A 16,171-nucleotide genomic window follows, 5' to 3' on the forward strand; every position below is an offset into this window, starting at 1 on the left:
TGAGAATTATGACACGCTTAGATTTGTAATTTTCTGATGAAGTTTTTATATTCACATTTCACAACATCTTATAAGTGGTCCACTATTATATGATTTTGTTTTGACTTGGTTCTTTCATGTTAGGAGGTGGTATTCATATTCCATGGTAAATTTTGTTCTACAATAAAATCAGAAAGAGAAAGTGATTTAGCCATTCACCTACTGACAAATGCTTACCTGGCCAGGCATATCAAGACATAGGTACTCGGATAGAAACATCTGATGCAGAGCAAGAAGATGCAGTATCCAGCGAACAGCAGAATACTTCCCAAACGGATGAAAATATCACACCCGAATCTGCTTCAACCGTAGCATCCAATCTGCCGCCTAATCATGAATTGCCAGACATTGAACCTGTAGTGCAACAGCCATCCTATTATGCACCTGATAATAGTGCTTCTGAGTTATCTTCAGCTGGTGGAGTCGAAATTCAGCCTGGTGAAGACCGTACCTCTAACCAAATTTCCCATGCTCCGGTGGATCTTGTTGAGAATATTTCCGATCTTTCAAATCAAACTGTTTTGCGGCCTGTCACATCCTCTACTAGTGAATTTGGACTGCCATTTTCAGACACAAGGGCTACACCTGTTACTTCTGCATTTAATAGTCGTCCTATAAATGCTGCACCCCAAGGGGGATCTCGAGCGCCTCTGCCTTCATACACTGACCCGCTTCAATTTGAATTGGAAAGATTGAATAAACAGACAGATCATATTCTTAAGTCTCATGAAGATGCGGTGAGTTTTGAAGTTAATATATTGCTGTTTATTTATTTATCAAAGCAAAAATTTCTGCTGAGGTCATTTTTGTCCTGAACAGAAGCTACGACTGAAGGGTGATTGCGACAAGGAAATAGAGGAGGCTGTTGCTGAAATTCGACGAAAATATGAAGTTAGATCTCAAGAGATTGAGGCTGAATTTCTCCTCAAAAAGGAGGAGTTGGATTCAATACACCACAAAGTTTTGATGAACAAGATTTTGGCTGAGGCTTTCCGGTCTAAATGCATGGATCTTCGGGCATCAGGTGCATCTGGACTGCAGCAAGGTATGAAAACTTCTGAATTGCAACTTTTGAGATATCAGTTTTATTATTCATATACCAATTATGTATTGTGAAATTTATTCTTTGAGAAGTAACCTTAAGGTTTGGACCATCCGAGATTAAGGAGGATAGTAAGATTTTTAGATTTTAACCTTAAGGCTTCAGATTCCATAGGTTGTTTGGTGGGAGTGCGAAACTGTAGTAGATGAAGATTTTTGACCCAGGGATAGCTTGGTTCTGAACGTAAGCTAGGTCCATCATTAATACATACTTAGACCGGGGGAGGGTACAAAAAGAAGAAAAATGGCATGTTAAATGAACAATCGATGAGGAGTAGGGTTAAAGGATTTATAAAAAAGGATCCACTCAGACGAGAGAACAGAAAAAAGAAAAAGGTGGTGTGGCGAGAGAGACGAGGGGGAAAATTGAACTTGTCTGTATAAATAGTTTCAATATTTGATTGACTGTCAAGTTCGGTGTATGTGATCGGTTTCGAAACCTTCTTTAGCATTAACTGTGCCTGCTATGACGAACTGAATCTGCCCATTTGGTCTAAATGTACTCTAAATATAATATTTTTGGCGGAAGGGGCTGAGTCCCCGTATTCTTGCAGATTATGTGCTTTTTTGTCATTGCACTTATGCTCCTTATTCCAATTTATCTGCCAGATGGGAATTCCAGTTTTGTTCAGCAGCTGGTTCAGCTATCTAGACATGATACACAGAGAAATTCTCCAGTTGCTAGTTCATCTTTGGCCAGCACTCCTGCAGCTAACCTGCACACTTCAACTGCCCCCTTACCCAGCCCACCTGCACCTGCAACAATTCCTCTTTCAACTTCTCCTATTCCAAGTATCCCAGCAAGACCACCGCATATCAGTTCCATCTCCTCCACAAGAACCGCCCAAGGTGGAGGTGAGATTCGTGCCCCGGCCCCACATCTTCAACCGTTTAGACCTTCAACTTCCATGTCTAATCAGCAGTCCAATAGCAACTCCCCCGCAACGCCTCCCTCACTTCCTCATATTCCACGTCCTCCAGCTCCTGCACAGCAATCTGTTCCTAATACTAGTGCCCGTCAGCCTGAAAGTCCAGGGGATCTGTCAGCTCTTCGTAGATTATCTGCTTTGGGGTTGCTTATGAATATGAACTCTCGGTCTGGTGCAAGTCCACCAGGTGGTTCGCCCTCACGCCCAAATTTGGTCTCAAACCGTGCCACATCGAACCTTTCTACTCCTCCCATTACAGGAAGTGCTCGTACGAGCCCAGTAAATTCAGGTGGACCCGCCGACATAGTTTGTTTATCAGACGATGACTAACCAGTTATAAGATACCAGTTCCTAATTTCTCAGAAAATCATTTTACCACGTCTCTTCCTTCTCTGGGTAATGCGCCGGGGTTGTGACTTTTGACATGCCCTAGGGAGAGGCAGGCGTGTTGTAATGCTGTCCTTGCTGCTGGGAGGTCGTAGCTGTACATTTTGAGATGCCTTGCGTTCAAATGATGGTAATGTAAATTCAAATTATGTAGTTAGTTCGTACTCTTATGTTTCAGCCGAGCGTAAATCGGTGTCAAGGGCCAAATTAGTTTGTACAACGCTGTCGGCACAAGTAGAACATTTTCTGTATCTCACCTCAACTTCATTCGTATGGCTTATTTCCTGAATCCTTTCTTACTTGCTTTCACTTTTTGGGAATATATCAATAATTTCAAAAATGTCATTTTTTATAAAAACTTTCAATTATATTCAAAATTTCACTTAAACAGATACAAATCCTTTTATAAGCAAAACAATGAGGAAAAAAAGTGATTATGATTATGCTGGAACTTTGAATAAATAAGAAAATTGTTTGTGATAACAATTTTGATCACCATAATTACAGAGATAGCAAAGAACCAAAAATCACAAAATCACATTTAAATATTATCTATCTCTCTCCCAAAATTTAGCGAAACTAAAGAACTAGAAACAGGCACTGACCGAAACATGGAAAAAATTGAAACAAGAAAAAGAAAATGTAGGCGAGGAAAAATGCAAAAAATAATCATCTTAACTCATTGTTGTTTAGGGCTACACAGTCTGCACCTGCAGTCGATGCCTTCACTATGTCTCCACTATTTCTTAGATTTTGGCATTAGAAATTCATCTAATAGGGTTTAGATTTTTTTAGTTTTTTTGGTTTTAAAGTTTTAAGGTATTTGTGTCTATTTAAGTAAAATTTTGGATATATTTGAGCATTGTTATAAAAACTAACATTTTTTAAAGCAAGTGCGAATATTTGGCTATATTTGGTAAATACTCTTCATTCGTTTTTCTCGCCGTTCTTATAAATGTGGCCGGGCATCTATCAGAGCACGAAGAATCCGGACTGATTGCTTTCGATAATATTTTTCTTAGGGCTTAATCTGTTGCAATGAAAATATGTCATGTATGCGGTTCTATAGTTGTTGGATTGGGTACATAAGTACCATATATCTCAACATTATTGTTTTAGGACAGGGTAGAGTTCTTAACATATTGGAAGGGGACTGCCATCCCATTCATCGAGGCAGTGCAGGAGCGGATCGATTATCGTTCCACTGCAAATTGCCGAAAACACTTTGTCGCAATCCTCTCCCGGAGACCTGATCTTCTCTCCGGTCAAAAATTCAGTTCCTAGCTCTTCCCTCACAAACTTATACAACGGATAGGACCTGCAGTTCTCGATCCGGTTTCGAGTAGCTGGATAGCCAGTCACAAAAGCAAATCTAGTCTCCTCAACTTCTTTGGGCAAAACTGTCTTCAATTCTCGCTCAAATGCACCAATCTTCAGAAAGATTGAAGCATTTGGGTTCGTCATGTCATCGTTGTTTGCCAGTGCATGATTGACCAAGACTAGCTTCAGTTTCTGTACAAGGACAGAATGTTCACCGCACGGATCGTCGATGTAAGTAAAAACAGGTTCATCGTTGATTACTTTGAGCAAATCTTTCTCACAAAACCTTGATGGATGGAGATCCCCAGCGCCTCCGACCGTTAGAACCCTTTTCGCAACATTGCTAACTGCAAGCTTGACGCTGTTCCCCAGATTCTCCTCCAAATGCCTCAAGTCTATAGCCTGGCAAAGTGCAACCAAATAGTTTGAGGCCATCAGCTTCAAGACTTCAACTGCTTCAGCTGTTTTCCTTGCCGAAATCAAACCCAACGAGTTCACGTCTTGATTGTGCTGCTCAGCACTTTGGACGTGAGTGGTCACGGGGTTCGCAAGATACTGAAGCTCCGAGCAGTACGCTGCCATGGCTATGTCCACACCCTTGAGCCCGTAGTCCAAGCTTGGGTCCCGTCCGCCAGAGAGATTCGAAGGCAACCCGTTGTTGTAGAAGTTGTTAACCAGCTCAGAAAGCTGTGCAAACATGAGTTTTCCAATGGCCGCCAAAGCTATTCTTGTGTTGTCCATTGAGACACCAACTGGGGTACCCTGGAAATTGCCACCATGCAAGGCCTTGTTCCTTGAAACATCGATCAAGGGGTTATCGTTCATCGAGTTAATCTCCCGCTCGATGGATTTGGTGGACAGTCGAATAACTTCAATCTGAGGGCCCAACCACTGTGGCGAGGTACGAAGAGCATAACGATCTTGTTTTGGCTTTCGAAGGAGATTAGTTTCATGCAGCTGCTGTGCTTCCTTGACATAAGAACTTCCATCCAAAATGTGTTCTATTATAGCAGCAGCTTCAATCTGTCCGGGATGTCCCTTCAGTTTATGCGTCAAATGATCCGCAAACTCCGGCTTCCCTTGCATAACTTCGGCAAAAATTGCTGTTAAAACTTCCGCCAAAACAACCAAGATGTTAGCCTCAAAGAGCACTATGGAAGCCAAGCCAGAACCAACTCCTGTGCCATTAACCAATGCAAGTCCCTCCTTCGGCTGCAATTCAAAGAAGCCATTGTTTAGTCCCGCAAGCTGGAATGCCTGTTCGGCATCAAGGGGCTCGCATGAGGGTCCCATGGCCCTTGAATTAGGACGGCCAGTTAAGAGGCCGGCAATGTATGCGAAAGGGACCAAATCGCCGGATGCAGAGATGGAGCCACGGAGGGGCAGGCAGGGAGTAATATTGCGGTTAAGAAGCGTTGCGAGGGTTTCCAAAATCTCATATCTGATGCCGGAGTAGCCTTGGAGGAGGGTGTTGATCCTCACCAGCATTGCAGCTCTTGTTGCTGAGTGTGGCAGTGTCAGTGTGTGACACTGACAAGCTTCTGTCCCATTGCCAAATATTCCAGCATTCAAGAATCTGTTAAACATATAATCAAAAGGATCAAAGCCAGTGGAAGAATAAAACAATTAAATTTTCATCAGTTATCAAACAATAACAAAAGTGAATTAATGTAAGAAAAATATGCGAGGACATGAAATTATCCAAAAGAACACGAGTAAAGTGGACATTCCGGCCCTTGTTTTAACTGTTTGTCGACTGCAGTTCCAAACGAGACCAGTGTCAGTGTCTCTTCTTCGACCAAACATCTCTCTATGAAAGACACATATATATAACATGTATATATATGCATGGGTTAACTAATTTTCACTCCCTTTCAGACGAATCAAATAAACATCATCATCGTCGTGTTTTTTGTGACCGTCTCTCATCTGCGATTAAATGTCTTAACACACATCTTTCTTCTTTTTCTTTATGACCCAGATTCTGTATTAAATTCTCACCATCTATAAAAACCCAAAAGGGTTTTCTGAAGCTCATCAATTAGTTCTGATCATTTCTTCTGTCAGATATTCTAATCATCCTATATCGCAGAAGAAATGGCTTCTGAACTAGCTTCAGTTGAGATGAATTTCATGAAAAACATGAAAGAGTACGATATTTTTTGGGATTTAAGCTTAATTACAAACCAAAGTAAATTACATGGATATGATTTGCATGATGTGCATGTTTTAAAAGTAGAGAGTTGTTATCTTCACCCATTCTTATTTTTCTACTCACCTAAGTAAAATATAATTAACAAACCAACTCAAGGTCGATGAGAAAATAAGAAAGGTAAATGACCACTGGAACAAGATTGAAAAGTGCCGGATCGGAAAGATAAACAAAATTATCTTTTCTTTATCAAAAGTAACTCAATAAGCCTAATTAATATGGTTTAAGCGAAACTTCATTAATTAAGATTAGCTGTTTAAGATAAATTAAAGGACTTTTCATATGTAATTTCATTCCTAATTGTTAAGCCATGCATGCAAAAAGGAGTTCTTTAAAACACAGAATTAGTCACCTAATGAGCTCCTTCTGCAGATTCGCTCCTTGATTCGTCCGCCTGTCCGAGTTCGCACCGAACCCAGTCGTAATCCCATATAAATCCTTGCCGCTGTTCACACCATCCATAACCCAAACGCTGCTTGCCTCCACCGCCGCCCTTGCCGACTTACACAGCTCAACAACCACATGACGTACCGAAACCGACGCCACCTGACCAACGGTCAGGCCCCGCCCTCCGACGTTAACCGTAGGGTTCCGGTACTCTTCCACCATACGCTTCACCTCGTCCAAATGGCTTCCCTGTACGGCCTCACCGATTGAGAACCAGTTCAACGGATCTTTTCTAAGAGTCAGATTTTCGATCTTGTAACTCATTTCAGCTGAAGCTAGCTCAGAAGCCATTTCTTCTGCGATATAGGATGATTACAATATCCGACAGAAGAATTGATCAGAACTAATTGATGAACTTCAGAAAACCCTATTGGGTTTTTATAGCTGGTGAGAATTTAATATAGAATCTGGGTCGTAAATATAAAAAGAAGAAAGAAAGCTGCTTTTAGCCCGGGAAAAGTGTGTGAAGACATTTAATTTCAAATTAGAGAGACTCACAATAAGTAGGACTAGATTTTGTTTGAGTGTTGGGGTTGGATCAATTCTCTGAAAGAGAGTAAAAATTAACTAAAGAAAGAAAAGAGAAAAGGAAAAGGAAGAATGCTTCTGCCATGCACTGACCGCGTTGGACATTTGTTAAAACCCTATTTGATCATTAAGTTGATGTCGAGAGAATGGCAACACCTGGACACAACAATGGAGATGATCAGATCGATCTGGGGGAGGTGTTGATGCCCATGGAGATGATAAGATCGATGTGGAGGAGGTGTTGATCCAAGGCATGCATCTCTCGTGCTCGTCTCATCATCTGCATGTAAAGTAAAAAGTGATCAGAGAAATTCGACAGATGGAGGCGACATACAGTAAGACTAACTTCAATGGTGGGCTAAAAGCCAAATTACTCTCCAAAATTTCCCCCCAAACCCAACCTAACCCAAGGGGAAATATTGGGATAAATGCTAAATGTTAAACCAAGCCCAGATTCCGCCCAAAATTTAGCCTAAAAATTGATGTGGGCTCCACCGAACCAAGTGAAAAGTGGTGTTTGTGCGCCAAATGCAGCCCGCCTAATCGCCCAACTCGCGCGATGCGTGACGCCTCAAACAGCGAGGGCCTCTGCGCCTGTTGGCCACATTTCGCAGCGCCTCCAATGGCTACTTCCATCCAACGGTCATGATCTACAGGCCGTTGGTTAATCCAATGGCCTAGATTCAATTTTGTTTTTGTTTTTATATTTATATATTATTGAATCCAACGGCTGAGATCGAATAAAATCAAATCTAACAGTAAAAAAAAAAAAAAAAAAAAGATCTAACGGCCTAAATTTAAATCCAACGGCTAAAATAATTAAAAAAAAATTATTTAACTCAAAATTCGCCCAAAAACTCTATAAATACCTATGTATTTGTTCAAACATCCACACAAAACTCAACTTTCTTCTACAATTCTTCCAATTTATATTTCTACCATTTCTTTCCATTTCCAAATTGTTCAACATGGCAAGAGAGCATATTAGAGGTCGTAATTGGAGCTGTGAGGAAGATGTTGTTTTATGCTTGGCATGGGTTTCTGTTAGCAAAAATGGTGCAGTTGGCATAAATCAAAATAAAAAAATTTTGTGAGATAAAATCATTGCAAAGTTTCAAGAAAACTGCAACGGCGGCGAGCAGGATGGTGGTGGTGTTTATGATCGGTGGAATGCTATCAACAAAGCATGCACTTTATGGAAGGGAAACTTAGAGAGAGTCGTGGTTGGCATGCATTGTGGAAAAAGCGCCATAGAAATTGTGAGTTTTGTTCTTGATATTTTATGTGTCATGTACATAATATTAGTTTGCAACTAATTATTTTTATGTATTTTTTGCATAGGGTACCAAAGCAATGGAAATTTACAAGACAAGAGTAACACCAAAAAATCAAGTTTTTAAGTTGCAACATGCTTGGGACGTCCTCAAAGATTGTCCGAGGTGGGAAACTGATGCGCACTAACAATGGGGAAGATTATTTCAACATGAAGCCACACAAACACATGCCGGAGATGAAGGTGTCGATGAAATGACCCCATCTCTTTCTTTTGCAAGGCCCCTGGGAAGAGATAAGCAAAAGGAAGCAAAGAGAAAATGGAAGTCTCAAGATCCGATGAGTGGACACTTTGTTACCGGAATTGCAAAATTGAACGAAACCTATAGCGCTCGCCAAGAAGAAACAACCCGAATGCGTTTGCAAATGAAGGAAATCTCAGATAGGGAGCAAGATAGGTTTGAAATTAATTTGATGATGGATGACCTCAGCAAATACACTCCAGAGAGGAAGAAGTTCTTACGTGGTAAGCAAAAGGAAATTTTGCGAAAGTCTGCCTCAAGGAGTATGTTTCAAGATGATGAATCCTCTGAACCCTATATCCCAATTCAATCACGAAGTCCATCACCAAGTGAAAATAGTCGATATGATTATTAAGTTTATGTAGTGTATGAATTATGTACTTTATTAATTGTCGTTTGTATTAAGTTTATGTAGTTTATTAATTATGTGGTTTATGAATTATCAGTTGTATTAAGTTTATGATTTTTCAATATCTATCGGAATTTAAATTTTTTTAGATTAAAATGTTCATAAAATTAATTTACGATAGTCTACATATTTTTTTTTTTAATTTAATTTAAGAAAAAAATTAGCCTAAGTTCATTCTTTAATAATTCCAGGCTAAAATTTTACGTCAAAAATGTTGGAGTAAAAAAACTGTTTCTGGACTAAAAACTAAATTTTTCGGGCTAAAAATTTTAGTTTTTAGCCCAACCATTGGAGATGGTCTAAAGGGGTGTTTGCATGGGCTGTTGCTCGTCAGAAGGGGTTTGTTGGTGTACAAAAGGCACGCCATTTACATTCAGTCTATCGGCACACCATTTATGCCATTTTTGTCATATATTTGTGCCGTTTTATTACTTTATTTGTAATAAATGGCCACCAGTAATAAATTGTCATTTATTCAGGGACAAGAGAATAGGTTAGATCTCACCCTAATTACAGTGTAATTGGTGTGCGTTGTAGGACAATTTCTCTTATTGTATACTACCCATAAAAGCTAAAAAATTTATCAGTTGATAAATATCAGCAACTCTTATCTAAACTACGTCTCAGCATCTCGATTGTATGTTGCCACCGCGTGTAAAAATTTGTAATAAAAGTTCATTTATTTAAGGATAAGAACACTAAATTTGGACTAATTTTCTCTTTTTCAAACTAAAGGATCATAATACTAACAGTCCAGGCGGTTCGATGTGGTCTGTTTTCTTGACGATTGTGTGTGTTTGTGTGGGTGCATGCGTGTGCATGTGTAACCGTGCAAGCGTGTGTGTGAGTAAGTGTGGGAGAAGCACGGAATTAGCAGCGAACAAGTGTTGAGATGAGATCTGTCAAATCTGGAGGGGATGGCTATAACTGGTATTGAGGGGTTGGAGGGTTGATTTGAATTTTTGAAAGATCATGAGCGCAGAGACCCAAATCATAGCCTAAAAGCCTAAAATCAAAATACCTTGAAACATGGGCAAACAGCCCGGAGATAGTGCCCCACCACACTACCCATAGATGGTGGGTTGCTCCACTGGTCCTTGACGGAAAATGGGGCCACCGCTGCTGCGGGGAATGATGAAAAGCCTGGAGACACAGTTCCATTCACACCCTCCGTAAAAGGTGGGTTGATCTACCATTCCCAGATGGAAATCGGGGCCCTCGCAGGTACAGGGAAGGAAGAGGAGGAGAGAAAGGAGGAGGATAACAAAGGTTGAAAGGGTGGCTGCCACCGGCCCCAAACAGGAGCTAAAGGCCGGCGACTGGAGAGAGGGTTATGTTGGGTTTCTTCTGTGGTATATCTGATCTCATATCAGAGAAATCTGGTGTGAGTATCAGATAATCTATATAAAGAAGACCAGGATATCACGGGGCTAAATCAGATAATCTATATAAAGAAGACCAGGATATCACGGGGCTAGGGTTTGGTAAGATAAGATTTCAAATCTAAGATCTCAAGTGCGAGGGTCGAGTATATATAGGAAGAAGGCGGGTTGTACGACCGACACGTAATTATTGCATGGGTGACGAGTGGAAAGTTACTTTTTTACAAGATTCTAAAAGACGTTAGGAACTAGTCGGGCGACGGGTTGGGACCTAGCGCCTAGGTGGCTAAGCGGGCGACTAGGCGAACTAGGCGGATTTAAGTAAATCTATTATATTTAGTGTAAATAAGTGTCTCTTTATACTTAAAATATACAAAATTACATCATAAACTACAAAATAGAATGACATATATATTATGAAGTATTGGAACATTGTGAAAACATGGGGAATAAACATATAATGTCTATTCATTTAAGTATTCAACAAGTCTTTTACAAGTTATTGAAAAAAAATTAAAATGCAAAATGAAAGTTATCTATTTTCTGTCTAAGTGAGTCGCAACCTAGGCGGGTCTAGACGGGCTAGGCGGGTGCCTAGGCGGTCTAGGCAGGCTCCTCAGCAGGCTAAGTACCCTTTCTTAATTTTCAAACGCTCAGGCATAAATCTAATTTTAAACACTCTTTTACCTTTATGAGCACCCAACTTTTAGTTTAGCTCACCCAAATTTTCAAATCTAGCATTTATAAAAGCTCAAGTAAATGAGCACGTTCATATGTTTAAGTAATTTTGTATCATATATCATTTAGTTTATGTGCGTGTGTGTGTGTGTGTATATATATATATTTATGGCTAAATTTTGCATCATATATCATTTGGTTTATAAATATATCAAACTTTACGTTTCCAACTTTAAATAGAAACATACATTTGATATATTTATATTTATGGATGAATTTTGTATCATATGTTTCTATTTTTAATTTGTACTCACTTTTTATTTTCAACCAACCATCTTTTTAGTTTAAATTTGTATCTATATATATAATTTTTTTTCTGTGCCCCTATTTTTAAACTCATTTGTACCTATAATTTTTTTAATCTTTTATTTAAACCCATTATTTATTTTATAATCTGCTCATTTTCTTTAAAAAATGTACCACTTTATTATATGTATGTAAAATGTACCAAAAATTTCTTATGTAAAACGTACCCATTTTCTTAATATAAACTCTATTCACTTTTTTTTTTTTTTTGGTTTGTTTGTTTGTTTGTAATGTACCCATATTTTATAATAAAATGTACCCTTTTTTAAATTAAAATGTATCAATATTTAAAAATAAATTAAAACATTTCATTTAAAAAAAAAATCAGATCAGATTTCACACAATTCCTATTTGAAGAAAAAATTGAAAATTCCTATTTCGTATTAATCTCTACATACTTTTAGGAAGGATTTAATCATTTTTGTTATTAAATTTCTTAATTAATATACTAAAATTTAACATTTAGTCTTTCAATCAAAATATTCAAATTAATAAAGCTTCAATCTAAGATTTTAGTCAATTAGAAACTGGAACTAAAGTTTTCCAATATGATATAATACTTAATTTCTTCAATAATAAATAACTAGAAAATAGTCTAATAGGGAAAAAGGAAATTGGATTATTTCTCTCACATAAGTCAATACTCATAGTACTTGTCACATCCTGGCCCGGAGGACCACTTCTCGGGCCTGCTCCACCACTGTAGCACGATATTGGCCGCTTTGGGCCCCGACCACGTCCTCACGGTTTTGTTTATGGAAACTCACACAAGAACTTCCCAATGGGTCACCCATCCTAGGAGTGCTCTCGTGCGCTACTTGCTTAACTTTGGAGTTCCCATGGAACCCAAAGCCAGTGAGCTCCCAAAAGGCCTCGTGCTAGGTAGAGATAGGACATATAAAGATCGCTTCCCTAGACGATGTGGGATCTTACAATCCACCCCCCTTAGGGGCCCGACGTCCTCGTTGGTACACCACGGCCAGGGTTAGGCTCTGATACCAAATTGTCACATCCCAGCTCAGGGGGGACCACTTCTTGGGCCCGCTCCACCACCGTAGGGCAATATTGTCCACTTTGGGCCCCAACCACATCCTCACGGTTTTGTTTCTGGGAACTCAGACTAGAACTTCCCAATGGGTCACCCATCCTGGGAGTGCTCTCGTGCGTTACTCGCTTAACTTCGAAGTTCCCATGAAACCCGAAGCCAGTGAGCTCCCAAAAGACCTCGTGCTAGGTAAGGATGATAATATACATATAAAGATCACTCCCCTGGATGATGTGGGATCTTACAGTACTGCTCTTAATTAAATCCAAAAATAAATGAGATTATTCAATTACTTTGAGGTTCTAACAATTTCATTCGTGTAAGGCATTTGACATATAATATAATATGATTCTTGATTAAATTGGCATAGTAAATTTAGGTGTTTTATGTGTTGTACTGCTATTATGAATTTGACTTGAGTATTTCTTAATTGATCATGAGTTTTAGTTTTGAAGTTTGTGTTAGTTTTAATAATAGATTTGCTTATTGGCAGGTGATTTTCAGAATATTGTTAGCTTCTCAGAAACTTTTTTTTTTTTTTTTGTCATTGAATTGAATAAATTAAACAAAAACAATAGACAAGATTAAACATAAGGGCTTAAGGCTAAAAAAGGTGTATGTTCATCATTTTATTGGTACAATGTCTGAAAAAATTACTGTTTAAAAAAATATATTAGTATTGTTTTAGATTATATTAAGTAGGGACCCATTGAAAATTTTCGCACAACTCATAAATTATCAAAGGCGACCCTAGTACTTGTAGGGTGTGGTTGGGTGAACTTGCATATTCTAAAACTTCATGACATTGGGTTTCAATAAGGTTATTTGTGGAATCATAGGGCTGCATTTATGGCATTTTATAAGTCTTAAAAAGGGTGGGGTTCTTTTTTTTTTTTTTTTTTTTTTTTAACAAACAATATTACCTATACTAAGGGAAGGGGTGAACTAAGCTTCACAATGAATTAACAATAATGTGGTTTAAATTCGTCTTTGGCAAGAATAAACCTAAAACCTTTCACTTACAAGTGAAGATGAATACCACTAGACCATAGTACTAAGTGGCAAAAAGGGTGGTTGGGTGAATAGATTGGGTGAACTTAGAGTATCTCCAAAGGAGATGTCAAAATGTCAAAATAACCAATAACGGTAAAAAAACAGAAGCAATGTTTTCCAACCGAGAAGCCAGATCTGATGTGGCATGACATGGAATGACATATCTCCCTCTTGCTGCCAAATTTGACAGTAGCTTCAAATTTTTTTCCATTAATTATTAAATGTTTTTTACTAATTTTTTTATTGGTTTAAAGGCTAGCCTTTTAATATCTTTTCATTATGAATGCAATGCTTAAATATTTTTAGAGCAGTTCCACCGTGGGAAAGGCCCCCTAGGCAATACACTATGCTATTCACCCAGTGAACAGTAATTGCCCTTAATGAACAGTAACCGCCTTTTGCATCTCCACCGTTGCGCTTCAATAGCCCTGGCAATAGGCAATAAAGTATTAGTACTTTTTTACTATTTATAATTAATATTATATTATTAATTTATCTTTTCCAATCTCTTCCCGAAACTTCTACCATTTTTGTTTTCTTCTTCCTTCCCACTATGTCATTCCCCTCTTCCTCATTGTTTTCCCTTTTTGCTACGGCCGACCACCTCCCTCCTGCTCTCTTTTTCTCCCCCATTTCTCCATGTTTTCTTCCTCAAAAGAGGAAGCTACCGATTTTGCACCTGATTTGGATCGAAAGACCAGCAGGTCTTTCTTGTTCCTCAAAGCAGAGAGAGTAGCATCGACCCACCCGTTTCCTGCCATGTCTAAACCCGTTGACATGTCATTCTTCCTCCTCTTCTTGGTCCTCTGCGACCAAGCCCACAGAGGCCGCTTGCTCCTTTTTGACTTTAACTAATCAATGTCATCCGATCTGATCTCTGATGGAGTCCACCACCACCACCGATCCCACACCTTCGCACCCTACCTCACTCTCAAGAACGCCCTCTCGGCGAAGGACTCGACCTGCGAGCAGGCCTACGAGTTCCTGCCCTGCACCACCACTGTGATCGGCAACCTCTTCCTGATTCCTGTGTTCTCCTTCAAGGGTTCCAGTGACCCATGTTTTAAATCGTGGCTGACGTCACCCTGACGTCAGCTTTGCGTCAGGTCGCCTTCGGGCTCTCGGGCTAGCAACTCATGCTGAGCCTGTCCCTCGGGCCTGCTCGGGCTCCCTCACTAGCACACGCAGGACCATCTCCCTCGGGCTATCTGGCCCTGTTCCAAAGCCAGTCCACCGGGCAATAGCCCACGGTGGAAGTGCTCTTATACTTTTTAATTTATTTTCATACTTTTTAATTTATTTTCTTTTATTACCAATGCAAAGCAAATAAATATGAATTTTTATTTAATGTTTAAATTTGACATATTGAATAAAGAGCTAAACTGTAAAAGATGTTAAAGTGGCCACATAAAACCGTCAAATTTAAATTTTATGTTTAAAATTTGACATCTTAAATTAAAAATTGGGGAGCCAATAATTGCCTCCCTTTTCATTATTATCGTTGTTTTGCTGCAACTTTTCTACACATTTAGAGGGGGGGTGTAGTCAAAATAGGATTTGATAGAATTTTAATAAACTTTAAAATCTGGGTGTAGTCAATTACAATTTTAAAAGAGGACTTTAAAAGATTTAGAAATCATGGTGTAGTCAAAGTAGAATTTAAGAGGATTTTAAAGAATACATCCAAATCCAAGGATAGTCAATTAAGATTTTAAAGAATACATCTAAATCCAAAGTTAGTGAGAATGCAAAAGATTTGGTAGGATTTGAATGAAAAAGGGGTTTTGATGGATTTGAAGGTGGATGGTATATATACCAAATGCTATTAAGAATGCTACCATCCCCTATCTTATTTCTTTTCACGCCCTCAAACAGAAAAGAACCTCCCAACCCCTTCATCTTCATCTATACCTTCCTCTTCGGAACACACCCCATCGTCCTCTTCGACTTCATCGTCTTCATTCTCATCTATCATGGATTTTTTTTTTTCAAATTCTAGTCGTAAACAACTATTGGGTTTGGCAAGTTCTAATCCCTAATTCTAAACAAAATCTTGTTCTCCAGGATTCAAGAACTCACAAATAAAGTTCTAAATTAATAAAAAAAAATCCATTCTAATCCCTAATTAACTATTGGGTTTTGGCAAGTTCTAATCCCTTTTGCCAGTTCTGATATTGGCATGTTGGTGGAAAACGGAATTGGGGACACTACAACAGCAGCCACCATTTTTGCGACCATTTTTTCCAAGGTGAAGTGACGCACCCTAAACCCTAATCCCTTATATTGGCAAGTTCTAATATTTCCACAAAGGACTCCTCACCAGTCTCATGCTCTCCTAGGCGAGTACTTTTGCTTCGTGCATCGTTTGGTGTTCAATAGGTCATGAAGGCAGTTTAATCTCAGCCATAAGATTTTATTAAAAATGATCTAATAGCTCTATGTGTGATTTCCTTCTTTTTCAAAATACTATGAAATCCATGAAAGAAGTCCATACAAATCCATAGAAATCTATAATATAATCCATATAAATCTATCAAAATCCATATACTATAAAAAAAAAATACATTTAAATCATTTGAAATCCAAATTGACTACCTCCCTCTTAAAAAAAATAAATTATATACAAAGACTTGATCTTATTAATGTTATCACTGTTGATAACATTTTAGTGATGGGTAATACTAGGGAGGGACACTAAAAT

The 16,171-nt window shown here is 38.8% G+C and overlaps 2 protein-coding genes across 2 annotated transcripts in view; one reads left to right on the forward strand and one right to left on the reverse strand.

The window, feature by feature from the left end:
- LOC103956743 (helicase protein MOM1) overlaps nucleotides 1-2,745 on the forward strand; it is a 25,441-nt gene extending 22,696 nt beyond the window's left edge. The window contains exons 18-20 of the mRNA XM_009368768.3: nucleotides 225-776; nucleotides 859-1,084; nucleotides 1,750-2,745. Coding sequence (XP_009367043.2) covers nucleotides 225-776; nucleotides 859-1,084; nucleotides 1,750-2,399 — 1,428 coding nt within the window. The 3' untranslated portion in view covers nucleotides 2,400-2,745. The remainder of the gene's footprint in view (nucleotides 1-224; nucleotides 777-858; nucleotides 1,085-1,749) is intronic.
- On the reverse strand, nucleotides 2,559-7,374 carry LOC103956742 (phenylalanine ammonia-lyase class 1-like). The gene is made up of 2 exons (XM_048569188.1): nucleotides 6,341-7,374; nucleotides 2,559-5,352 (listed from the first exon to the last, which is right to left on the reverse strand). The coding sequence occupies exons 1-2, from the start codon at nucleotides 6,724-6,726 to the stop codon at nucleotides 3,591-3,593; spliced, it is 2,148 nt and encodes a 715-aa protein (XP_048425145.1). The 5' UTR covers nucleotides 6,727-7,374; the 3' UTR covers nucleotides 2,559-3,590.
- Nucleotides 7,375-16,171: the final 8,797 nt, after the last annotated feature.

The sequence above is a fragment of a genome, unplaced genomic scaffold (assembly GCF_019419815.1).
Source record: "Pyrus x bretschneideri cultivar Hongxiangsu unplaced genomic scaffold, Pyrus_bretschneideri_v1 Contig5, whole genome shotgun sequence".
NCBI classification, from domain to species: Eukaryota; Viridiplantae; Streptophyta; class Magnoliopsida; order Rosales; family Rosaceae; genus Pyrus; species Pyrus x bretschneideri.

Coding starts and splice junctions, on each gene's coding strand:
- LOC103956742 (XM_048569188.1), bottom strand. CDS start 6,726: ATGGCTTCTGAGCTAGCTTCAGCTGAAATGAGTTACAAGATCGAAAAT. Junction 5,353..6,340: donor CTGCAGAAGGAGCTCATTAG/GTGACTAATTCT, acceptor TATGTTTAACAG/ATTCTTGAATGCTGGAATAT.